This window comes from Symsagittifera roscoffensis, chromosome 9 (genome assembly GCF_963678635.1).
Source record: "Symsagittifera roscoffensis chromosome 9, txSymRosc1.1, whole genome shotgun sequence".
Taxonomy (NCBI): Eukaryota; Metazoa; Xenacoelomorpha; order Acoela; family Convolutidae; genus Symsagittifera; species Symsagittifera roscoffensis.
In genome coordinates, this window is record NC_087070.1 from 6,431,705 (window position 1) to 6,458,963 (window position 27,259).

A 27,259-nucleotide genomic window follows, 5' to 3' on the forward strand; every position below is an offset into this window, starting at 1 on the left:
ATAAAAAATTTCATAAGAATCAAGTGTTTACGACCCATCCAGTTGAGACACATAAACCCAAACGAATACATTTTGCCCCCGAAATAACGCAAAATAAGTTGACTAAGTCAATGTAAGATTGACTGAAACTGTTTGACTAATTTATTGAAAACAAAAAAAATCAGACATGGTACATTCAAAATTTGTGAAACTCAGTTATAGTAAGGACTTTTTTCGGTGAAACTCAGTTATAGTAAGGACTCTTTTCGTTAGAACAAAAGCTATGCTTAAAAAATTAAACCAATGAAAACCCTATAAGATAAACAAATCAGATAAATAAACAAACGTAAAATGAACCGAAAGAAACTAAGACGATAACACGAACCCGAAAAAATAATTAAGAAATTTTTTGCTAAGATAATTACAACCGAAACGGGCTTGAACTAAAAACTACATAAGTGATTGTACTTTTATTTAAATTTGAAAGATAAACGGGCTTGAACTAAATTGTAATACCCTTGCTTATTGCAAGGGTAATAAACATCCCTCATCTTGAAAATCGATGTAATTATTTAAAAAAAGGGTGAAAACAGAAAAGCTTAGTTATGAACAAGTGAGCTATCACTAATTGTTCTGGCCATTAAAAATGGGGAGGAACATTGTTTTCGAGTGTTTTAATTTTTGTTTTCCACGCAAAATCTTACCACAAATAATCACCGTAATGGGTTTGAAAGCACCAGAAACAATCATCGTAATGGGTCAAGAGGTATATCATACACAGAGGCGAAGTTGCACTTTGCATACACAAGCAAAAATATGACCGATAACGTTACTGGGAAAAACTAAATGAGTAAAACTTTGAGTCTACAAAACTGCATAAGTGACGCACGCCAATTATGACGCTTTGGCAGTACCAGTCAATTTGATAAAAATAAATTTACCAACTAACAAGCCTGATTTTATAGAGCAGTAAAAACAAGAAAAAATTAAATGTAATAGAATAAACATTTTTAGTTATTTTTTTTTAATTTAAGATTTTTGTGAAACCATTCCGCCACACGCCATATTAAGTACAAAGTGATAAGTTTCTCTCCTAGTAACAGATCAATTCTGGCAAATAAGCTTCCTTCAATCAATTTGGAACGATTTCTATGACGGATTAAATCTCTGCTTACGCGTTAATAGCGCGAAATATATCGCGCGTTAATTGTTCCTTATTGGCCGAAATTGCAGTTTTAAACCCCTTAACTTCACGAAAAATGATCACAGCTGAAATATCTTCGCAAATTTAAGCTCAGGACAGCAATACTTTTTGAATGGTATCAAAAAAAAATCCCGTCAAAAATGGCTAATTAAAAAACCACCACGAGGCCAAATATTCCGTTAATTTCGTGACAAAAGTCGGAACAATAATAATCTCTGTTAAAATCCCTAGCATTGGCTGTACTTAGTAGCTGGTTAATGATCAAAATGAACATTTTCAAAATGAAAACATTTTATCGCAACAATATTTGCGTCGCAACAACATTTCCGACTTAGGTTGGGAAAAACGATAGTTCATACTATAACGCAAGCATTGGTTGTGTAATAAAACCCATTTGTCGTGATTCGAACGACATCATAAATGTTTTCAAAAAAACTTCCGTGAAGAAAAGCTGGCTTCAAATTTTTGATGTTTCGTCTAATTTCGAGCGGGTAACATTTTAAGAAAAGCTGGCTTCGTGAAGAAAAGTTGGCTTCAAATTTTTTTGATTTTTCGTCTAATTTCGAGTGTTTACAATTTAAAGTTAACAAGTCTTCCGCAAAAGAAAACAACAAAAACAACGTTCTCGGATCGCGTCAAAACTGATGCACCTATGAAAACTATAATCCTTTCAAAAAACCCACTGAAGTGAAAAAATCAAGCGACTAAAAAAACTGAACGAAACAACTCGGCAAAATTCTAAATCCTAAACCACCAACTTCTCTTTGTGCCTGTAATTTTTTTTGCATACCAAAGATTCGACAGGACGAAAGACTATAAAGAGATGAGTTCGCAATGCCATGATTTCAGTGTTGTGAACTATTTTCCTGCTACCAGTATACAGGATCAGTAAAACCAAACACAGTAAAAAAAATCGATGAAATAATTCAAAAGGTGAAAGAAGCTGTGTTAAGTACTTGCGGTGACTTCATTGGCCTGACATTTAAAGAAATTGGTCAACATACTCTTTTTGCAGACTTTTTCGACTGGTAACTTCGTCGGATCTATACAACACGGTGTATAACTCATGAAGTTCTTCGTGAATACCGTTAAATATCAAAATATCTACTCAATTTCCGCCTGGATGTTTCAGATTTTAATGATGCGCTCCAGTTCAACTACCCTAACGCTTAAAAAAGGGTTCAAACTTACTAACACCCTAACGCTTAAAAAAGGGTTCAAACTTACTAAGAAAGCGGGCCATTTCGATAGTTCAAAATTCTCACCTGAAATTATTACATTTTTTGTGAGCTTTGTCTGTTCTGTTTAAATTCCTTATTTATAGCGCTTGAATAAGCTTAATCGTTTCTTTCAATATAACTTCTGGTTTATTATTTTTCCCTTTTCATTAAACTTATGGAAAGGAAGTCAGCGAAAAGCTGTCACTGAAACTGTAACGAAAACTAACTGCATTTATACATAAGGATAGCCGGTTACTGTGCAAGTAGCACAGAATGTTCCGACCATACTCTTTAAAAAACTACAGAAACAAAAGTTTCAATTTAGTGTAACTTTTTCTGCGCGGTGTGATGAAAGGATCTAACGTAAGACTATAACTTAGCCATGTTCGACAGTTATAATAAAATAGTCAAAAAGGACAACATTTGAAAATATTTTTGCATAATAATTTTGAAGTTTTTGATTCCCAAAATGGCATTAAGAATCTCTAATTTTGCTTGAGTAAAAACAAAGTAACGCATAAATAGGCTGTTCTAAACGGCCTAAACTAAACAATACTCGCTCGAATTTAGACGAAAAATCAAAAACTTCAAACAGGTTTTTCTCGAGACTGGGAAAACTGGTTCAAACTTTTCTAAGTCAATTGAATCACGACTGAAAAGGCTTCAATATGATCTCAACTCTCTTCGATGATTACTTCTGGTAGCTGAATTTGCGTAGAAAAACACCCGTATACAAAGTGCTTCCCAATTTTTAAAATGGTCGAAACAAAAAAACTTCAGGAAAAGATCTCAATTGGACATACTAGTTTCAATCGATAATAGTTTGTGCGCAAAAGAAAACACTATCGGCGTGCATTGCCATGAAATAATTTTCAACTAATGCCGACTCTAAATTGTTCACTAAATCGAGAACACTTAACATTTGTTAGCAGGCATAATTCCCCAACGACCGTTGTATTCACAATCAAACTTGAGACCACAAAAGCTATGATCAGACAGAAATTCATTGTAAAAGTTGCCCGATTGATTTTCGAATCAGTTTTTAAACCATGAAGTCATAGTCTTACAGACACCTATTTTGTAAAAGTACATTTTTAACAGGCGAAGCTGATCTACGCACCACTTGCGATACAAAACAAGAAAGCTCAACGTTTTTAAATAAAAAAGCCAAGACACTGGAAAGTGAAATACAGAGGCGAAGCGGAACTTCGCACCACTTGCGACACAATACAAACATTTAAAAAAACATTCGAAAAAAATTGAGAAAAATTTAGATAATTTAAAAAACTAGGTTAATCAAAATTTTCGTAAGTCCCGATAAAAAAACAACTGCAGGCCCAGCTAAAGCTGGAGGTATGTGTTAAATATTGAATGAGTTTGCTATACTGATGCGGCACGAAAAATGTGATTTCAAAAATTGGACTTTGCCCAAAACGTTAGCTGATCCTCTACTAAAATAAGCAAGGTTAATGACGCCTAAAACGTTAGCTGTTCCTCTACTAAAATAAGCAAGGTTAATGACGCCTAAAACGTTAGCTGTTCCTCTACTAAAATAAGCAAGGTTAATGACATTTAAAAGCGTTATACAGAGTTGCGCTGAACTTTACAACACTTGCGATACAACGTCAGCATAGCATTGTAATTCAGCGAATAAAAAATGAGAAGGAAATCACCGAGTCAAAAAAATACATTCGAAAAAATTCATCTACGAACATTCATACGTTTCTCTTGACTGAGAAAAAATACATATTGGAAAAAACTCACTCGCGTCATATACACACAATTACCAAGCAACCACTAAGCTGACATTACTTGAGTAGTCAACAAATCATAGAAAACTTCTGAGCTTTTATATTTTTGCACATTGCTCCTTCTTTAACATACAAAAACATACTAATGTCCTTCAAACAGCAAAATTTAACGTGAATAACCTAAAACAACACAGCTAACGCCATTTACAAATAAAACGCTTAAATAACCAAAGAACGTATTCAAAGTCAGAGTTCGTATTTTTGCAAATAACAACGGCTTCAAATTATAGTAGCGAGTAACGCACCTCCTCATAAAAAACTGATTATATATGAAATAAGATCTGCATCCTTTGAGTGTACTCTGATAGAACCCAATTACACGGTTGGTTAATTCAAATTTTGACAAGTTTATTTCATTCAAGTTTCTTTTAATTCAGAGTTTGAAAAACCATAAAATTTGTGAAGTTTTTTATATCTAAGTTCTCCGAAAAGTTTAAAACTTACACAAAACACGTCACATCTGGGAAACCAAAAGCAATTTAGTAGTCGCACTTGGACGCAAGATTATCAACTCCTGGGATTTTTTTTACAGTACCCAACTACAGCGTTGGGAATTTCAAACTATGCGAAACTTGAAATTTAAGTTCTCTAAAAAAATTTGACAAAACCATAAAAAAGTCATATCTCGAAAACAACAAAGGCTTGGGCATTCATATTTGGAGGCAAGATTCGCAACCCCTGAGAGTAATGTGACAGCCCCCAACAACAGGGTTAAGAACTACACAGATCAAATTTAAAGCTCTGTTGAGACATTCAATGCTTTGCCATGATAGAAGCAGTCTACTTATTTCTCATTTCAAACAATGAAAAAATTCATCAAATTTTTTTTTTCAAATTTCAGAAATAAATCAGCAGATATGGCAGTGTCTTATAATTATTCTATAAGGGACAATTACATAAAATGCGACAAAACGTATTCAAATTCAAATATCACTCAAGGCTACTGTAGCCGTGGAAAACTATTCTTAAAGCAGAATAGCTGGCAACTGTGAAATAAGCGCACAATGCTCCGACCAAAGTTAATTTGACATCTCTTTTTGAAAAAAATATCACTTCTTTTTTTGGCACTGCAAAACTAATCAACTCTTCATTGCCGCTCAAATTATGATTGGAAGGTCAATATTTTCGACAATATCTGACGTTTGAGTAACCTATTTTTAAATTTACAACGAAAAACAACTGAATTCAAAGTTCCGTAGCACCTTCGATGGTCGGAGCCTCTGTTGCTAACTGATATTAACCAATTCCCTCTTAATCGTTTATTCATTGTTTAGCGACTAGCTTGTCGGATTTTTTTGTGACCGTAGACTATCACATATAGTTCGTCCAGTCATGAAAACTAATTTCCCCTTCTTTCGTGGTTCCTATCAGCGAGCTTCTTAGAGTTTCTCATAGGGCTGTTGTGGTCAAACTAGATCTGTTCACATATCCTGGACTGTCACTGGATGAGGTAGTACTGTACTCGCTACTCGGATTCGTCTGGGCAGTTCGCATGGATCCAGTCTGTCCGGATGAGCCCCGTCTTTCAAGCTTCGATCGGTCCAGCGGTGAAACTAAACAGGTTTCTGATAATTTCCCTTATTCCTTTTGAATCGAAATCGGCAAAAAAACAATTTCTGTTGACAGTCAGTATCATCCTGTTGACATTTTTTCTCGGTATCATTCATAGAACTGTACACTCCAATTGTCAATTACTAATTAAAGGAGGAAAAAATGTGGATTTCAATAAGATACAATATTACACACCCATGATGACGTCATTTCCGTCCATCCAGGGCTTTTCTGGGTTTTCCACTTCAGATTGCGTGATGGGACACAGTGATACCTCTCTGTCCAATCGGAACTTATCCACAAACTCCGGAAACCACCAACCCTCATACAGAAACGGGATGGGGTTCAAAGCCTGCAAAACAACACTCAGTCCAATGATAGAATTTAAATGATCCACTTCGAATATTGATAAGTATCTAGTTTTGAGCAGTTGTTCTGTCAATATTTTTCAAATTAAATTAGTCAAATTCAGTTTCAGCTATTTTAAATCTTTTTTTTTAGTTGGCAATGCTTGAATCCGACCAAGTTGTCTTTTTATTCACCTGCTTCCGCGTCACCAATTTGCAGTTTGTTGAAATGTGTTCAGTAAAAGCTTTGCATCTCCAATTGCCTAAGGATTTCCGAACGGCGCGAAACAGTTCGTCACATTTGAAGAGGCACGTTTTCTCGTCTGCCGTTGACTAAAAACGAAAAGAGTTCATTGTCCAATAAATTATATTGGTCCGATACGCCAGCTTTCGATTGATGTTCATATAGAGACTTGCAAAAAAAAAGATGGAACAGACAGAATTAATTTTAAAAAGCAAATGACCTAGTTCATAAATTTTTAGCATGTAAAAACTAACTTACAAAATCTAACTTTTCAGACAGAAAATGACTCAAGGTCACCTAAAAATTCAAATTTTTATGTAAGATTGCTCAAAATTAGCAAACTGCTCTTTTTAATTATTCCTGTCTGTTCCGCCTTTTTGCTACTAAGTATACCTCAGGGCATATGAAGGAAACGCAGATGCCATAATCCACGGGAATATTGATCGATGAAAAGCGGTTTTCCAAAAGCGTAACTAACTGCTCCAAGTCGAAGACATCAAACTGTTTCTTCACACCATCAAACTCCTGTAAATTTTGAATGGAGATATAAAACTCATCAAGAAGATGATTCTGAATAGAAGGTTAAAATCTCCACCGGTGGCAGTACTTGGAAATCGTTCTCGTGCAAGTCCATTGAAACATTTCCAGGAGAGAGGAGACGTGGTGATTGGTCGCTACTGGAGCAACTCCCTGCATAGTTCGGCAAATTGGGACAAAGATCCAAGGGTTTTAGGTTCACTTTGCGTCCGTATACTTTCAATTTATGTTCCACAATTTTGTTCCGTCCAACCATTGATGGACAATATGTTGTGGCAAAACGTTTCCATTGAACTCTATTTTGCGTAGCATACGCTCTGAAAACATTATAGAGTTGCAGCAAAAAGTTGGAACATACAGAATTACTTCAAAAGATCAAATGACCTATTTCAGAAAACTTTAGCATGCAGACGCTTATGTTTCAGCCAGAAAATATGACTCAAGTTCACCTAAAAACTCAAATTTCCATGCAAAAATTACTCAAAATTTGCTCTTTTTAATCATTTCTGTCTGTTCCAACTTTTGGAGCTGGTTTTAAAGTTCTTAACAAATTTATTGGACAGGGTCATAATGTTGGAACCAATACTGACTTTCAAGCTGAAACTAATTAGAAATAGTTCTTTAAATTTTCGCGTTTCTCATTTTGACGGCGTTTTATGTATTCTTTCCGAACGAAAAGTGCATGTCAGACTGATGCTGATCGCAAAAATTGTTTGAAGGCAAGGGCTCTGAAATTGTTTGAAAAAGCGCAATCAGTTTAGTTTGTTTTGCACTTTTGACAGTTCAAATGCAAATTGGAAATATTGGTTGCAATGTCAACTCTATTTCACAGTCAAGGACAGAATTATTTCCGAATTTTAAGACTAGTTTAAGAAATGTATCATATGTATTCAATTTTTGGAATAGTTCAGACCTTACAGATAAAAAAATAATTACAATTAGTTCTCTAAAGTTTTGCATTTGTCGACATTTTGTGTTATTTATCATAGACAAAAATGAATGCCAGATCGCTGCTGAAGAAAAAAATGTTCTGATGTTAGGCTTGAAGTTATTTAAAAAACTTGACGTCTCTGAAGAAGCGACGCCATTTCACTGTCAACGCTATTGCATTTTCAACACCTTTTCACTGCCTCGTGGTCAGAATTATTTCAAAAAGATGCTGTCCGATGAATTTGTTAAAAACTATAAACATGTCAATGACTATATTAGGAACGCCAGCAAAATATGTTAAAGCAAAAAAAACACTGTTTCTGGGTACTTCGTTTAAGTTTGTTGCGCGCAATCTATTCTTTCTCCTTTGAATTCGCGTAGGTCACGAACGCAGAATTCCGATGGCTTTCAAGGTTTTATAAGGAAAATTGCATCTCATTAAGAAGTAATGCGCGCGAATTGAATCGTTGCGTACGCGTTTTATATGCTAGATGGAATGGAAGTACGGGTACAAAGTTACGAGACATTATTGAGAAAATAAAGAGAGCGTTCAACTTTTTATGTAAGATTGCTCAAAATTAGCAAACTGCTCTTTTTAATTATTCCTGTCTGTTCCGCCTTTTTGCTACTAAGTATACCTCAGGGCATATGAAGGAAACGCAGATGCCATAATCCACGGGAATATTGATCGATGAAAAGCGGTTTTCCAAAAGCGTAACTAACTGCTCCAAGTCGAAGACATCAAACTGTTTCTTCACACCATCAAACTCCTGTAAATTTTGAATGGAGATATAAAACTCATCAAGAAGATGATTCTGAATAGAAGGTTAAAATCTCCACCGGTGGCAGTACTTGGAAATCGTTCTCGTGCAAGTCCATTGAAACATTTCCAGGAGAGAGGAGACGTGGTGATTGGTCGCTACTGGAGCAACTCCCTGCATAGTTCGGCAAATTGGGACAAAGATCCAAGGGTTTTAGGTTCACTTTGCGTCCGTATACTTTCAATTTATGTTCCACAATTTTGTTCCGTCCAACCATTGATGGACAATATGTTGTGGCAAAACGTTTCCATTGAACTCTATTTTGCGTAGCATACGCTCTGAAAACATTATAGAGTTGCAGCAAAAAGTTGGAACATACAGAATTACTTCAAAAGATCAAATGACCTATTTCAGAAAACTTTAGCATGCAGACGCTTATGTTTCAGCCAGAAAATATGACTCAAGTTCACCTAAAAACTCAAATTTCCATGCAAAAATTACTCAAAATTTGCTCTTTTTAATCATTTCTGTCTGTTCCAACTTTTGGAGCTGGTTTTAAAGTTCTTAACAAATTTATTGGACAGGGTCATAATGTTGGAACCAATACTGACTTTCAAGCTGAAACTAATTAGAAATAGTTCTTTAAATTTTCGCGTTTCTCATTTTGACGGCGTTTTATGTATTCTTTCCGAACGAAAAGTGCATGTCAGACTGATGCTGATCGCAAAAATTGTTTGAAGGCAAGGGCTCTGAAATTGTTTGAAAAAGCGCAATCAGTTTAGTTTGTTTTGCACTTTTGACAGTTCAAATGCAAATTGGAAATATTGGTTGCAATGTCAACTCTATTTCACAGTCAAGGACAGAATTATTTCCGAATTTTAAGACTAGTTTAAGAAATGTATCATATGTATTCAATTTTTGGAATAGTTCAGACCTTACAGATAAAAAAATAATTACAATTAGTTCTCTAAAGTTTTGCATTTGTCGACATTTTGTGTTATTTATCATAGACAAAAATGAATGCCAGATCGCTGCTGAAGAAAAAAATGTTCTGATGTTAGGCTTGAAGTTATTTAAAAAACTTGACGTCTCTGAAGAAGCGACGCCATTTCACTGTCAACGCTATTGCATTTTCAACACCTTTTCACTGCCTCGTGGTCAGAATTATTTCAAAAAGATGCTGTCCGATGAATTTGTTAAAAACTATAAACATGTCAATGACTATATTAGGAACGCCAGCAAAATATGTTAAAGCAAAAAAAACACTGTTTCTGGGTACTTCGTTTAAGTTTGTTGCGCGCAATCTATTCTTTCTCCTTTGAATTCGCGTAGGTCACGAACGCAGAATTCCGATGGCTTTCAAGGTTTTATAAGGAAAATTGCATCTCATTAAGAAGTAATGCGCGCGAATTGAATCGTTGCGTACGCGTTTTATATGCTAGATGGAATGGAAGTACGGGTACAAAGTTACGAGACATTATTGAGAAAATAAAGAGAGCGTTCAACTCTTCCAAATTACGAGCTTCAGGAAAAGTTTGCCATTGGATTCCAAGCCCGATTTATACTCCCGTAAACGTGCAAGTTCGGCTACAAAACTTGCATTTCTAATGAGTTAGTGAAGTTTTTTCTAAGTTTGTAGAAAATTTGAAAGAATCGTGAAATCATCCAGATCATCCAAATCATCTCACGATTACAACACCAGCTTTTGGAAAGCCAAAATTTGGCATTGGAATCGCAACCCTAAACTACTAGCGTGCACGTACCGGTACATAAAATTGGAAACCCTTTGGACATTATCTCGAAGTTCTGAGAATTTTCGTAAGTTCACACAGTGGCGACTGACGATACAAAACAAAAAAAACGAAAATTCTAAAATGTCGAAAAGGCAAGATCTACCAAATCAACATGAATAAGGCTAGTTTTAAAACAAAAACCTGCCGAGACAATATAATACGAATGTAAAATTCGCCCGGAAGTACTTACAGACGGAGAAACAAGCTAAGTTCTGAAACGACTTGATAGCGTCTAAACAGTTTCATATGCTTTTAATCGCCTCTCCCAAAGCCAGTACAATGTGTGGTCCATTAACATCGGGTCGGCAGAGTCAATAACATTTGAGGCTATCGGCCAAACTGCGATTTAATTTCGTTACATACGAAATAATTTAGTTACATGCAGAAACAGTGAGCTCATGGCTGGGCCTCAGTATTCCCAGACCACGAGGTCACTCCTAAAAAAGGCCAATATTTATTATCATATTACTACTGTTTTTGTTCAGTAGATAAAAATGCAACATTCGCTTAAGCATTACACAGTGACGGAGCATAGAAAAAGAACCTATTGAAGACTGGCGGGCGTCAGTTACCCTAGTTCTACTCGTTTTTATTCGTCTAGACCTAGCCAGTTAGTTTTCTGATCTGTTTAGGGCCAAGTAAAAAGTTACCATTCTTAGGCCATCAGTCGATAGACTTTTGATCAGTTTTCGTTTCATGCGGATATAACCACATGGCTGGGTCTCGGATACCCAGACTACGTGATTACTTTTAAAAACACGGCTGGAAACCATAATTTACCATGTTTTTAATTATAGCTATAAACTAAATTCATTGGAGATGGATTGAATCTTTCCTGTAACATTCGTCCGGAAACAAATATCGACGGAAAATGAAGCTAGGTTATGAAACAACTGGCTAGCGTCTAAACACAGCTTCATATGCTTTTAACAGTCTCTACCAAAGCCAGTTCTATGTGTGGTCCTTTAACATCGGATAGGCAAAATCATTTTTGTTTTTGGGCTATCGGTCAGAACGCGCAGATTAACTTAGTTACAAGAAAATTAGTGTGCTCAAGGCTGGGTCTCAGTATCCCTAGACCACGAGGTCACTCCTAACACCAGGGCTACTACTTTTTTGTTATATCACATTTGTTTTTGTTCAGTAGATAAAAATCATCATATCAATCGGAGATGGATCAACCCTTTCCCTCAACTCCTAGCTTCTCATTATCTGAAAACGAACTATGATGTAATTGAATTCAATTCAGGACATATCCGGAAGCAAGGAGTTCTTAGAATACAGTTTCAGTTTTCTTCCCGAGACCCTACCGGTTTCTGGGATCCGGACTAAGGGCGGTCTTGTCGTCCTTCTGGACGGGTGACAGAATCCACCCAATACCCTTCCAGATTCTCGGGAAATCTTCGGTAACGATTGTACAGTTACAATCGTTACAATTCGGACAGCTTCTATCGTAATCTCAGAATATTTCCCTCATTTTTTTCACTGTCGAGAGTCAATGTTGCTGTTTTCTAACAAAACTCTGTCTTTTCTGATTTTCGCGGTTGTCAGTGTTCGCGAAATTTCAAGGTCCTGACGTGTCTTTTTTTCAGAACGATTTTTTAAAATTTATTTCGTCACTTAAAAATTACATTTTTCGATTCGTCAAATTGTATGATTAGCACAGTTAATCTAACAAAACGGCCAATTTTCCCACTCGAATGTCACAATAAAAATTCGAACTTTTCAGGGCATCACAGTAGCTAAAATGTATGTTTGATAGTCACTCACAGTATACAACAGTCTCTGGGTATCGGGCCTCCAACTCCGTCTTCCCTCAGAAATAGTGTCGTTATCTATCCAATCTCATTTTTTGGGAGGGTACGGTTCCGCTCTGGATGTCCCACTGGACCTTCCTTTCTTCTGATCCTTTTCAGCTAATCGTCTTATCGTGTCTGGTTGTTACGATAAAAGGCTTCTTCGTTTTCTCTTTTCTTACGACTGTTTCTCGTCTCTTCAGTTCGGCGTGTGTTTTTCTTGCATTTTCCGGACAAAACGGCTGTGTTTACATTTCTGAGAAAGTTCCAATCGAAAACTTAAAAATTCAAAATTCTAGAGTTTTCCTACCCTCTTTCTCGTAATGACCTCACTGTTAACGTCTCTAACGTTTCCTTCCGTTCTCGTCGGAGGGTTTGACTGTAACATTCCGGGGAATGGCACACAATCATCATATTCATCTTAGATGGATCAATTTTTTCCCTCAAATTCTAGCTTCTCATATACTAAAAAGTGAAATAGACGTTAATTAAACTCAGTTCAAGGCATTCCATTTAGCTAAAAATTTTTAAAATCAACGTCTACTGTCTTGCCGAATACCCATCCGGGTTCTCGAACCCGGTCGAAGAGCTCTCGTCTTGGCAACCCAAGAGGGTAACGGATCTTCCCAATAGCCCTCCGAATTCTCGAGAACTGCTCAGTAACGATTAAAGCTGTAGAAATGTTACAAATTGGAGCGTTTTTCAAATTTTGAAGTCGTTCCTTGTTTTTCTATCGCGTATCTCGTTTTTATCATTGGAAATCGTAGTTGTTTCTATTTCCACTAGCAAAACTGTCGTTATTTTTTGCGCTTTTTCAGTATTTGCGAAACTTCAAGATCATGTCTGTTTTTTTTTAACGAATTTTTGGAAAAAATTCCGTCACCTCAAATTGGCTCTTCCTAATTCGTTCAACTGAACAATCATCAGCGTTAATTCTTCGAAACAACCTAATTTCTCACCCAACTGTTACAAACCAAAATTCGTTGTTGCCTTACATTTCAGGCCATTCTGGTCGAATGTCACCTACTCCCTGAGCAGATCGGTCAATGTCCTCATTAAACTTGAAGTAACTCATCAAAATGGTACATTGTCACCGATCAGAATTTACAAACAAATAAAAAGAGTTTTTATTCGGTTCACATCGACCTACTACGTGCTATAAATGGCATCATACTACGATGCTACAGCTTTCTAACATTTTCACTAACTGCACACTGAGAATATGACCTAAGACAAATATCTTTTCTGACTTTTGGCGTCATTGTCTCGAACTAAAACTTTTTTTCCTAGCGTTAAAAATTGTTGGTTGGCAGGACAGTCCTGCCAACCAACAAACTAATATTATCTTACTTTGCTTCTTCCCTTCGGAAATTTAGTCTTTACTGGTCCTGAATATTAAAATAAAAAAAACGGTGGTTAGAAGGAACAATTAAATAATCTCCCTCTTCATAAGACTACTCAAGTCTTTCATGTCACCACAAAGTGAACAGTCTTCCTAGATTTAAACCAATCATGCAGACCGGAATGTTTTAAATATACACTCCACTCAAGCCTTGCTAGATAAATAGTAGGTATCTCTAACAACACTGATGAAAGTAGAATGCAGATTTTTGAATACAGCATTTTTTAAACTCAAAATAACCAAATGTTTTTTCTTTTCTGAAGTTTCAATTTCAAGTTTGGTTAGCTTGGTTGCTCATTTAAAATTTTCTCACACAAAACGATTCTGAGTTTTATTTTCTTCTCCTTTGTTATTTTTTTGTTCATTTTTTCTATTAACTTTTGTCGTTTAGAAATTTTAAGATTCTGAAATCTTTTAATCTTTCTTTTGCATCTTGTCATTCGGCTATTGACACTGTTCCATGTCCTCTTCCTGTAACATCGCCTCTGCACTTTCGTTTGCTACGTCTCGCAACACATCGGTAGCCATTCTGAGGCTGTTGGAGGCAGTCCTCCAACACCTTTGCTCTTCTACCCCTTTTTTGCAATCAGGTAGAGGGTCTACATTAGTTTCGCTTTTTCTGCAGAAACTGTTGTGGAGGCACAACGTCACATTTCTCTCCAGATCTTTCATCAACATTTCTTTTTTCTCTCTTTCATCACAATCAATCGTTTTTGACGTTCTTTTCACTGCGGTTTTCACTGCATTACGATGTGTTACAAAAGCTCGCTTGAAAGCTTCCAATCTTATGTCCTTCTGGTACGAACTGTATATTCTGTTGTGTTTCGACCTTTGCGTTTTGACATACTCGTGCAATCAGGCAGTCATGTTGGCTCTGAACCATGGTATCAGTCGTCTTCTGGCTTATATTTTCTTAGCTACCATCGGAATATTGAAGATTTTGCACTTTGCCTCAAAAAGATCTAAACTTTATAAGAAATCGAGTTCTTCTGATTGTTCTCTGGTCGGAGCTTCTTGTCGATTGTTCTCTTTAACACCAGCTTTCAGCAATCTAATCGCCATCATAACTCCAACTACCACTATTGCTATGGGCTGTGATGAGTCTGGTAAACCCATGGAGAGCAGCTCTCTAGAGACCTAGATCAACGCCAGGTTAATTCGCGCAGAAAACCACCACGTTTTACCAAACAATGGCATGGTATTTCATCATGTGTCAACATAAAGAATCTCCAATTTAGTTTTCCTGGCGCTTCAAAAGTGTTTCCACTTCCAACATCAACCGGTGGATCTTGTCACTATCGTCTACTGCCTTGTAGTCCATTGCTGCTGAGACTTTCTGCTTCTGTCGTTCAAAATCACTAAAATTACCACTAGCAAATTCCATGAACTTCTTTCCGAGTATCGGCTCTAATTCACTCTTGGTTTTTTCAGGAACTGCGGCAAACATCCCAAAGAGTATTTCGTAAGGTTTCTGCGACATTCTTGCAAGTCTCACACAACTTGACACCAAGAAAGCCTGATCCACTATCGTCCTTGCGCTCTTTACATTCACTGCTACGAAGTGTACTGGGTATCGGCTTTTTTCCCATCGGACCATCGTCGAACCTATTAAGTATTGAGCTCCAGACGTCTGCAATAAGCTTCTTTTTGTATGATGTTCATCTCCGCTTCTATCGCTTCTCTCCTCTTTCCGATATGCTTCTACACTGATGGCTGTGGCGATCTCATGTTTTTGTTCTAGATTCAATAGTGACTCTTAAGAACAAAACATGCTTTAGAATCCTAGTGCAGTTACTAGATTTACTTTACTTTCTTCCTGACAACTTGCGATTAGTTCCGCTTCCGTTCTCATTTTCATTTCTTTACTTCCGAACTGTATCGTCAATTGCTTATGCTGTCTCGCAGGTGTTTTCTTCGCAAGTCAGGACCTCCACACATATGATCTTATAATCCACAGTTCTTCGTTAGATAGCTACCAAGTTTGATCCAGTCTTCTGGTCCCCAGCCAAGCACCTCTACACTGTTCTCTCGGTTGCTCCTAGAAGCTGTAGTCATCAAGTTGTAAATGATGTTGAGGCCGCGCAAACAGCAATCTGCGTTTAATTCTTTCTGTACATCCTGCTTTGCTCGCAATATCGAATCAGCGTTTAGACGCGGGCACCACGATGGTTTCATTAAACCCTACACTACAATCAAGCTTGTCCTCAGTAATTCATCTGAGAATACCAATCCAATCTCTACTCTGTTGCCAGATTTCGGTATGGAAAGTGCAGTCACCCTATCTTCCAATACAAGTCCTAGGTTGACTTGCGGACTGGCCATACTTCTTTTTGTTCATATTCTTGTCAACCAGAACCTCAGTAAAACAGCTTGTTCATAGTCGAAAAAACAATCACGAATGTCTTTATTGATGAAAGGATTGTAGGCCATTCCAACAATTCCCGACACATAGCGGTATGATTTCCTTCTGATCGGTCCTCAGTATTCACTGGATTTCAGCAGTGTTCTCATCGTTTCTTTCGTGAGCCGAAGCCCTTTATTCAAGAATCTTCTGACTTCGTTGATTTTTCTCGAGGGTTCTAGTTCCACAGGTTCTTTCATGTTCACTCGCAGTGGCTTGCATTGCTGAATGTCCAACAGCGCTTGTAAGAGCAAGGTATTTGCCAATTCAATGACTTCTCTCAGCTTTTTCGCACAGGTTTTTAGCTATGGTAGCGACATTTGTTTCATCTTATACCGGACGAAACAGAAAGCGTCTCTACGTTTCGCACAAACTACTGCCGCTCCTTCACAGATCATATGGTCTCTTAAACTCGTCATCAAGAGCACCTTCTCATCTTTCGACCTTTTGCTTTCTTCCGAATCGTACTCTCCCAACGTCAGTCCCGTCATACATCAAGCAACTCTGAGTTGCAGCTCAGTTCTGACGTACGGTATTGCGATTAGAGCGTGTCATTTCGGAGTGGTCCGCATTTTTTTTTTCGAAAAGAAGTAGTAACACTTCCCTCCACGGTAAGTTCACCATCTGATCCACCAATTCTGTGTGCATCTCGGAAGAGACTAACGTTCCATATGCCTGCTGCTTCATTGTCATGCCCTTTATCGTTTCTTCCAGGAAACATTCCATGGCACTTTTATTTTCTAGCGCAATTAGATGTCCTCTAGCTGATTTTCTGAAATCTAACTTTTCCATGTATCAACCGGCGGGCTCGTCTATTGTTCCACTGGGGTCAGCTGTCCTTTGACGCTACTCTTTCTGTGGCCCATGCATAATAATTTGAAGTCCTTAAGGGTACTCTCACCACATTGTCTCGGTTTTTTTATCTCTAGCATGACTCCTATAAGAGAGCGGTCACTTCTCTTGGTTTTATAACTGCCTGATCTTAATCCTGCCGTGAGGATGGGTGGCACCATCGCTACATCAGTCATCGATATCGATGTGCCCGGCAATCTGTCATCGTCTTGCCCCATGGCGACAGCAACTTCAACTCGCTTTCGTTAGCTGAGTTGCCAGTTTTCGTTGGAGGTTCAGAATCCAACTTTCTCATTCCAATTTTTCTCAAAGTTACTGTGCCGCCATCTCGATGATCTTGTCAATCACCATCATCGATCGCATTGTTCCTTTTCAAATCCTGGACAGGTATATCACTTCCTCGTTGGTTTCTTGGTGCTTCATTTTGATAATAATTTTTCTCATTTTCATCAGTGGATGAATCAGTTAGCAATTCGTTCATGCTCCCTTCGCATTTGTCCAGCTTGTCAAGGTTTTCCCGCATCAGTGGTCTGCTCAGACCTGTTTTCAGTATCGACTGGGTCCTGTAGCACTGCACTATTGTCTAAACCTCCTCCATAAAAGCAACTCTGTCCATACCACAGCCTGCAATGTTTTCATGATCCCGTTGGTGGAATTCCCACTCTTCCTCTGGCAAGGTTCCCAAGAAATCTACTCGAGCTGCGCCCTCTACTTTTCTCCTGCGCGGAGACTCCGCTAAAAGTTTCTTTGTATTAGTTTCAGTCTTGCCAGGAGAGCTGCTCTCCGGCAAGTGATGGGCTGCATTGAAAGCTGCTCTCCTGAAAAGGTTGAAATTACTACAAAGAAACTTTTAACGGAGTCTCCCCGCAGAAGAAAAACAGAAGGCGTAGTCGGAGTACCTTTCTTGGGAGCCCTGCCAGGAGAAGAGTGGGAAGTTCATCACCAGGATCACGAAAATAGAACAGGCTGTGGTGTTGACAGAGTTTTTTTACGGAGGAGGTCTGGACAGTAGTGCAGTGCAACGGGACCCATTTGATGCTGAAAACAGTTCTCAACAGACCACTGATGCGGGAAATTGTTGACAAGCTGGGGAAATGCTAAGGGAGCATGAACGAATCGCTAATTATTCAGCCACTGATGAAAGCGAGACAAACTCTCCGATCAAGATGATGCACCAGGAAAGCAACGAGGAAGTGGTATACCTGTCAGATTTCGAAAAGGAATAATGCGATCGAAGATGTGACTGACAAGATCAACGACATGAAGATGAAGTTGGGCAGCAAAGTAAGGTTACAAAAACCTGGAAAGACAAAGGTGGATTCTGAAATTACAACGAATACTGCCATTACAGGTAAACGAAAGTGAGCTGAAGATATCGTTGACTTGTGCAAGGCAAAAACAGATTGCCTGGCACATCGAAAACGATAATTGATGTATCGATGGTGCTTCACAGCCTCATGACAGGTTTAAGATCAGCCAGTTTCGAAGAGGAGGGATCGAAGTCTTAGTGGAGCCACACTAGAAATGGAAATACTAAGCCAATAGGATGAAAGTACCCTTAGGGATTTCAAACAATCATGCATGAACCACGAAAAGGAAAGCGTCAAAGGACAGCTGACCCCAGTGGAACAAAACCGGTTGACAGTATCGGTCACAGTCTCGATAGACGAGCCCACCGGTGGATACATGCAAGAGATGGAACACAGTAACTCAGCTAGAGGATATCTAATTGCTCTAGAAATTAAATGTGCCATGGAATGTTTCCTGGAAGAAACGATAAAGGGCATGACAATGAACCAGAAGGCATATGGAACGTTAGTCTCTTCCGAGATGCACACAGAATTGGTGGATCAGATGGTGAACTTACCGTGGAGGGAAGTGTTACTACTTCTTTTCGAAAAAAAATGCGGACCACTCCGAAATGACACGCTCTAATCGCAATACCGTACGTCAGAACTGAGCTGCAACTCAGAGTTGCTTGATGTATGACGGGACTGACGTTGGGAGAGTATGATTCGGAAGAAAGCAAAAGGTCGAAAGATGAGAAGGTGCTCTTGATGACGAGTTTAAGAGACCATATGATCTGTGAAGGAGCGGCAGTAGTTTGTGCGAAACGTAGAGACGCTTTCTGTTTCGTCCGGTATAAGATGAAACAAATGTCGCTACCATAGCTAAAAACCTGTGCGAAAAAGCTGAGAGAAGTCATTGAATTGGCAAATACCTTGCTCTTACAAGCGCTATTGGACATTCACCGCAGAAAACCTTTGCGATTGAACATGAAAGAATCTGTGGATCTAGAACCCTTGAGAAAGATCGACAAAGTCCGACAATTCTCGAATAAGCAGCTTAGGCTCACGAAAGAATCGATGTGGCCACTGCTGAAGTCCAGTGAATACTGCGGACCGATCAGAAAGAAATCATTCCACTATGTGTCGGAATTGTTGGAATGAAGTACAATCCTTTCATCAATAAAGACATACTTGATTGTTAGTTCGACTATGAACAAATGAAAAAAACTTTTCTCACCTTCAAAAATCTTGCTAAAAATTTCTGATACTATCCTATCTGATCGTTTTTCAAGATCCAATGTTTACTGATTTTTTTCTCAAGGTTTCCTCAAAGTTTTCCCAAGTTGATTTACTTTTACAAACATGATGAATAGTCCCTTCAATTACGTTTCTCTTTTACTCCAAAAGGGCGCAGCTTCTGAAAGTAGGTATAGTGCCGGTAGCATTGGGTTTCTGGTACAAGCCACATGTTTATGATCCTCAATTTATTTTCCAGACAATTAAAAACTTTCAACAGTTTGAATCTTCATCGAAATTTTTGTGCTACTTCTGGGGTATTCTAGATTTTTTCGCTAAACTGCTAAGAAAACGAGTTTATTGAGTTCAACTCGATGTGATTCAAAACTTATGAAAATTTCGAATTGGTTTCCGGATTTCGGCAGTTTTTGTTATCTGATTTCAGCAGTTTCTTAGTACCACAAAGTTGATACTATTTATTTGAAAATCGGTAAAAGTGTTTTTGAGATAAAACTAATTTTTCTGAGATTTAAAAAAAATCCAAAAGGCCCCAAAACAATAATTAAAAAAATAGAAGAAGCAAATCAAAAACATTTTCCAATGAACTGATTTTATCAATCATGATTTTTGACGTTTCCTATTTTGCACGGCAAATTATTGCTTGTGGCTTACTCATAAGCCTAAGTATCACGAAAATTAGCTGTTGATTGAAATCGTGTTTTCTGCTTGCTTTACCGATTTTCCTCAAATGCCCATCATTTTAGTGTCCCAAATTTTGCTATTTTGACTATATTTGAGAGTATGTAAAGCATTCTATACTCTTCTGATGAAAGAATTCTGATTACTCCCAATTTATATTCCAGGCATTTAATTTTTTATCCAAAACTATACCAAATCTTAGAAACAATACACTTTTTTCAAAACTCGGGTTTAAGAATCCTACAATAAAAAGACTTTTTGATCAGAAAATTGTAAACGGATTTCAGCATCGACTAGTTTTCAGACTATCAGACCATCGAAACGAACTTAGAACATCTACAGGACTTACATTGCGGACCTCGATGATCCTCGTTTTTTCTCGCTCCAAGAAAAAAGACTTTTCCACTTGACATTTCCGGAGATTAAAATTTTGCTAGCACTGAGCAGAGGACCAAAAAAATAAAAACCTCAATTTGTTGTGCAGCTCCAGACTCTCCGATATGCTCACTTCCTCCTCATTAGCCTCGTCGATGTCCCTTTTCTCCTGCTGATCGCCCGGGTTCGAAGCCCCGCCTCCGCCACCCGTTTTGTTGGCCCTACTCTTGAAGAAAGCAGGCACCCACGACCTTTGCGCAATGGATTACCCAAAATAGATTTTTTTATTAGGGTAAATTGTCCCGTGGAAATTTTCTTTATGACAAAAAACTAATGACAAGCACAAGAATTGCCGAGCCAAAAATTTGATTTTGAATATCCAGTAACATTTCATTCGTAACATGTTTTGTTCCTACTTTCCATATGTTAAGCTAAAATGAGACGCAGTGGCTAATCTAGAATTTTGTCGAAGGGGATTTTAAAAAAAAATGTCAGCCTTTTTTTTAGGTTGACCGAATTGATTTTCCGAACGCTTCCGGAACCTTACGAAGACCCTATTTTGACCGCCGGCAGAATTTAAAAAAACTGGTCAAAAACGCCGTTTAAGACCTTTTTGGAAAAATTCTGACCAAAAAAATTGCGGACCCTTTGGTTGGTGAGGGGGTCGAATCCCTGAAGGGCAGGGGCGTGCGCCCCCTGCCCTCCCCCTAAATCCACCCCTGATGAGACCCTTATGTGTTCAATATGGAGCCATCTTCAATAGGGAACCAATAGTAATGCTTGATTAGATGCTATAGCTTACGTACATCCAGACGTCTAAAGTTATTAACATACGTCCAGATGTCACGTGACTGAATGCCCCACCCTTCCCCCCTCCTTCCCTCATTTAAGTCTAATATGCTGTTGTAATCCATTGTTTGATGTTTAGTTCGACACTGACCTTTCCTTCTTAGTGGGATGGGGCTTGGCGTTTGTCTCGTTCAATGCTCCCAGTGGAATGCTGAATGCTGTCGTGCCGCTAATTTTAAGAACACAAATTAGAGAAATATCGACTTTGAAATTAAATCAATTAATTAGTAAGTTGATTTTGGCTTTTTTTGATGATTTCGGGCTGATGATTTTCGCGACTGATGGTTTCTTGTTGTAATCAACGCATAAACTAAAATTTGAACGAAAATTTTTAAAATCAAAAATACGAGATTGAATATAGAATAAAGTTGGCGCCATATTTTTTTCAAGCTTAACCTTATTTTCTGAAACAATCAGAAAAATTGAAATACACATAGTTCTCTATCAATTCAATACAACTAGTGAAATTTTTATCAAGTTTTTATCCCGTTATTTTTCATTTTTTTTTGAAACCGACCAAAAAAGAAGTTAATTTTTTGAAACTAGCAAATATCAAACAATTAAGACATACTAATTAGGCGAGTTGCTCTGTTTGTTGAGTGCACTATTCTGCTGTTGGTGTGAGGAGTTATTGTGACTGTGGTTATTGTGATCCATGGTTGTCGGCTGTTTGCCCGGAATGGGGCTATAGTTCACCCTAGAGAACTGACTCCCTCCATTCGCTCCTCCCTTTTTGTTCTTACGTGGCTTCCGCTTCGCCTTAAAATAGTAAGAAGTTTAATCGGCAGTATAAGTAGCGCAGAATGTAACGCTGCGGTCATGTTTTTTGGATTTTTCGTGTACCTTGGTTTTTTTTGCTTGATATCTCCCCACTTCGCTCTAAGTTAGCCGAAAAACCAACATCAAAAATTACATTTTTCTCAACGCTAGAAAAATTTCAAGTTTTTTTTTCATATCAGCTCAAATCACGACTGAATGTTCTTCAGGATGATTTATAGCTCGAAAAAATTGCTCAAATTTTTTTCGTTGTACCTGGCTTGGGGTGGAAAAAAAGCAGACTCCAAAGTTTTTCCTCGACTTGGTGGTCGAATAAAAAAAATGTTCCGGAAGGTACAAACTACCATAGCCAACAAACATTTTGAAAAGTGTCAATGAACTTATAAACAGCGAAGTCATAATCAACACACAATTGGAATAAACTTCAACTTTAAAACTTTACAAACAAAGAAAAAAAATAAACAAACAAAGAAATGGCTATGTTTTTAAAATTGCTGGTATCCGCAACCCAGATTGTGCTTAGACTTAAGATCTGGTCGTGATAATCCAATATGCGCCTAGAATTGAAAGCGGCACACCTTTCAAAGTCTGAAACTAAGTCGCGCACCTCAAATTTGTCATATTTCTCAAACATTGCTGGCCTTTGATTGTTTTGCCGAAGACGCTTTTGGCACAGAGGTGAAGCAGAGCTTCGCTTCATGTGAAATACAAAACTATATAATAGTGGAAAAACACTTTTCAAATAACTATTTTGAATTAAACACAATCATATTCATAGCATTTGCTTTTAAATGGCTGATACTTCCCGCTGCTGAAAAGGGCCATCAAAAGTAACACTAATATCTGCGACTTGGGTTGGAAAAAAATGTGATCGAATTTTCGAAGAATTTTTTCCTTATAAAATTCGGTGTATCTTACTTGATAAAAAAAACTTTTTGTCAAAAAAAGCTGATAATACAGTTTCCATATAAAAAAAATCACTAATCATTTTTTTTCAACCGAAATGGAATTTTGTATCAAACAAACATTTTTCAAATCAGCTAACCCGTAAAGCTAGCCCGCAATCCGCTAGCCCGTAGTGTACCGACAAAAAGATCAAACCGTGAAGATAATAAATCGAAACTACTCTTAAGTTAGATGATATTAACATTAATATCGGTTGATATGTTACAAAAAGTGGTAACTTTTTTTAGAAATATTCGAGTAAAGTGCTTTTATTAAATTTGAGAAATATAATACATAATAATCTCAAATCATTTTCATGTACAAGTATGATTTTGGGAAAACTTCAAAAACACAAGTAAACAAAATCTGAACCTGTTTCCAAAACATTTTAAGCTCAAAAAACTTCCTCCAGGGACCACTTAATTTCTACGGACCCAATTATCATACTTGTACCCATTTTCAATCAATTTTACTTGCAACTAGGATAGTTTTTGTAAATACGTTACTCCTCCAGATAAGTTAAAAATACTGTTCGACAAATGACAAAGCAATATAGCTATTCAATTTGAGTCTGCCATCTGATGTATTAAAACACCAAATATCGCATAAAAATCCTAACTCAAACAAAAAGGAAGTTGTTGACTTATCAGAATATATTTCCAATCCCATGCCGAAAATGTCCGACGAACGGATTGATTCAGAACACTTTTTCTCGACACCGACAGAAATTATGATGATATATCTAACTCAAGTTCATCTGACGTTTAGTCACGGTCAATGATTTTATGAAGAAAAAACACACCATCGACCAAAGTTCCATTCCAATCCTTGCGTGGCACGTACACTAAAAAATAAATTGACAACCTGCTGATGTGTCTGTGTTGTCTGCTGACTAGAGCCGGGATTTGTTCCCGATGTCTGCGACGCCACCACATTGTGATTACTTTGCTGTTGATGATGTTGCCGCTGATCTGCAGTAGTTGACTGACTATTACTGACGTTTATTGGAGGTACTGGGTTGGATAATTGAGGCTGAGCTTCCCCCTGAAAAAAAAATGAAAAAAATAAAATAAATTAAATAATTTTTTGTTTCGAACACTATTATTTTTGTAAAGAAAAAAGAATCTGTGGATTCTGTTTTTTTTTGCTTGGGGAGTTATGAATTTAGACTTTTTCACTCCACCACTTTGTGGCTAATTTTTCTCTTTCACAATTTTTTTTTGATTTTGCGACTGAATGCGTGATGGCTTTTTGAACGTTTCCGGGTTGTTTTATACTAAATAACTTGAATGGTTCTTTCCTAATATTGTTTTTTTTTGCTACACGTCATTATCTGGCTCAAAAATTCTGTAACGACGATTTGCTACTCTTTCTTGTAAGGTTTCTTGTAACAAAAAACTGTCTAGCAACGAGAACTCAATGCCATGGCTAACCAATAACGTAGCCTTATCCACCTCCGTCCAAAGGTGTCCGACAAGTTTTTTTGTCCTCTGTTTGGTAATTAAATACTTATTTTATTAACAACTTCTTTAAACTAATTTTTTATGCTTTGCGTCATATTCGCACTTTTATCTCTTCTGTTTTTTGTCTTTGCTTTGCGCTCCCACTCAACAATTTCCGCCACCGTTTTCATAATTTTGCCAACGTTTTCCACCAGTAATCCGGAGTGGGTTTTGCAAATACTTAACCCTACTCTATTACTGTCTGTTACGTCGGCCGATTTGGAAATGTTGGCTCAGTGATGATTTAGTCTTAATTCTTTTGTTCACTTTTTTTGGTTGCGGAAGTCAATTAAGTATCGTTAACAAATGCCACCAAACTCGTCAATAGTCTATAAATGCTGATCTTTTTTCTTGATGCGTATTTGCTTTAACATGCCTTTTATGTCTTAGGGTACGGTCACAGGTTTTTACCGGAAGGGTAGTAGCAGAAAATTTTCGGTCCAGTAAACTTGATCCAGTTTCAAGGCAGATGTTGAAATAGCCTACTTTATAAGCCAAGAAAGCAATGGTTACACGATGAATTTTAGTTCTTTTCCTGGCTTTTTTTTGGCTTATTCCAAAAAACAACAGGATGATACCAAAGTAGATTCAGTTGCGGAATTTATGAAAGATCCCAAGCTTCATGAAGTTGTTTTCGATTTTTGTGGTCACGAATTTTTAGTTGAATGATAACTTTTTTGTAACTTTCAATGTGACTTTTACTTGGGCTTCCGCTTTTGGGTAGTTCTTAAGCTTTCTCATCTAAGGATTCCATACCTTATTTATGCTGTAGCAAGATCCGCCGTGTTCGAAGCGTTGTTTCAATGTTTTTAGTTGCTGTTAATTTGTTTCGTAGATTGAAGTAGATTGTTTTTTTCGTGAATGCCTGGTCCCTTCTCTTTCTAGATTTATTTCACTAATCTAGTAAAAAACTTCTTGCTCAATTGTGCCAGTAAAAAACTTCTTGCTCAATTGTGCCAATGAAAGTTTTCATATGAGAATGCGACTCAGTCGCATTAGATTTGGATGGAATCGCGTGTGTGTGTAAACATGATACGGTCCTAGATATTTTAACTAGACCAGCGGTTAAACCTCTCCTTTTAACTCAAATAAAGAGAATTAAGACTGCTTAAATCATTTTTTTCACCTACCGGCCTACATCTCCTCCTGGAGCCATTTGCCACATGCACGTTTGAAAAAAAATGACAAGAACAAATTTGTTCTAATTATTCAGTCGGTCATGAAAAACTTCAATGCATTACAACGCTAAAAAGTGTTCTTTAATGAAAATCAAATAAAGAGGGCAATGTTAATAAGTAAAAAAAATTATCATCAGTTATTTAAGGGGATATTTTAAAATCATATTATCTAATTGAAAAGAACTGCAAAGAGATCATAGATCTATGATTTCCTGCAGGGAAGCGGATTTTCAAAAAAAATTTGTCGACATTTTTGTAATTCGAATGAATTGATTTTCCGACGAGCATTCCCAACTACAAGTTCCCAACACTAAGAAGAACCTTTTTCGATTTAGAAACTTTGCATCGCAAGCCAATTTTAAAAAAAAAAACAGGTCAAAAAAGCTAAAATTAGGCACTTTTCTGAAAAATCTGACAAAAAATTGCATTTTTTTGGCGCGCGCTCTCCTTCAAAAACATTATATATCGGCGCCAAAGGCGCCGCTAGAAAAATTTTGGCGTTGGTCGGCCTTCAATGATTATCATAAAATTATACCCAAGAGGAGACCCTTTGGTTGGTAAAAGGGTCAAATCCCAGCTAATGACACAAATTAAAATTGTTTAGCACGTGTTTATCTTTTTTTATTTCGTTTTTTTAAAGCGACCATACACGAGTTATCTTTTTGAAAACCAGTAAACATAACACAGTAAAGACATACTAAATGGGCGAGTTGCTCTGTCTATTGGTTGCACAAATCTGCTGTTAGTACGAGGAGTTATTGTGATCCTTATTCTCTCTCTCTAACACCGCAAAAATTTTCAACAGTAGAAAACTAATTCAACATAGGCATAATGCGATGAAATTTAATTTTGTGAAGAAACTAATAATTGTAAGCAAAAAAGAAATCACAATAATTTGGCTTGTCTCTGCTTCCTCTCATTTTTTATATCGCGTTCTCACATTTTATATGGCGTTTCATCGCATTCAGCCCCCAAGATATAGCGCCCTTAAAACTTTTGGTAATGAAATTTTTTGTATTAGCCCCACACTATGATATTTTGTATCAGATACAAAACTGACTGTTTGGATGGCTAGTATAATTTTGTGGCTCTTTTTTTAATCTACCAGCAAAATTTTTCAACTAATTTGAGGTTCACATTTAGGCATGTGGACTAACTAGGCCATGACAAGCTTATTTGGTCTGCCTTTTGATACTTCATTACACAATCAAATTGATGCTTATGTAAGAAGGGGATAGGAAAAAGTGCCAATTTTGTTTCTAAAATGACCTAATAATTATTGTGGATTCTGTTATTTGCAGAGGATCTATGAAATTCCATCCACCCTGTCCAGGCATAGCTTGTTTTCCTATTTTTCCCAGTTTTCAGACCGAATGGAACGGATTTTGTTGAACGAAGCTCTTTTTTTGCGACAAAATGCTGTTTTTTTGGGTGGTACCACTAATGCAGCCAAAACTGATCATGATGTGGTAGTTTTGAGAAGCTAGAGTTTGTCCCCACACACTAAAATTGCCATGGTTGGGTGTTCGATTGTACGATGTGGCGCTGCAAAAGATAACGCCTTAGCCCTACGTTAAGTGC

General features: G+C 37.3%; 3 protein-coding genes across 4 annotated transcripts in view; 1 reads left to right on the forward strand and 2 right to left on the reverse strand.

Annotated features, from left to right (window-relative positions):
- The window catches only part of LOC134853964 (AH receptor-interacting protein-like), a 567,995-nt gene that overhangs the window by 323,433 nt on the left and 217,303 nt on the right, over positions 1-27,259 (forward strand). The gene's annotated exons all lie outside the window — the stretch shown is intronic.
- LOC134853965 (probable caffeoyl-CoA O-methyltransferase 2) overlaps positions 1-27,259 on the reverse strand; it is a 166,687-nt gene that overhangs the window by 14,840 nt on the left and 124,588 nt on the right. The gene's annotated exons all lie outside the window — the stretch shown is intronic.
- Positions 5,056-7,206, reverse strand: LOC134854161 (uncharacterized). Of its 2 annotated transcripts, none has more exons than XM_063870289.1 (5): positions 6,964-7,206; positions 6,750-6,881; positions 6,308-6,445; positions 5,961-6,117; positions 5,056-5,767 (listed from the first exon to the last, which is right to left on the reverse strand). In XM_063870289.1, exons 1-5 carry the CDS (start codon positions 7,147-7,149, stop codon positions 5,604-5,606), a joined length of 777 nt encoding a protein of 258 aa, XP_063726359.1. In that variant the 5' UTR covers positions 7,150-7,206; the 3' UTR covers positions 5,056-5,603. The 2 variants fall into 2 exon arrangements, with proteins under 2 accessions (XP_063726359.1, XP_063726358.1); XM_063870288.1 differs by having other exon boundaries at positions 6,952-7,206.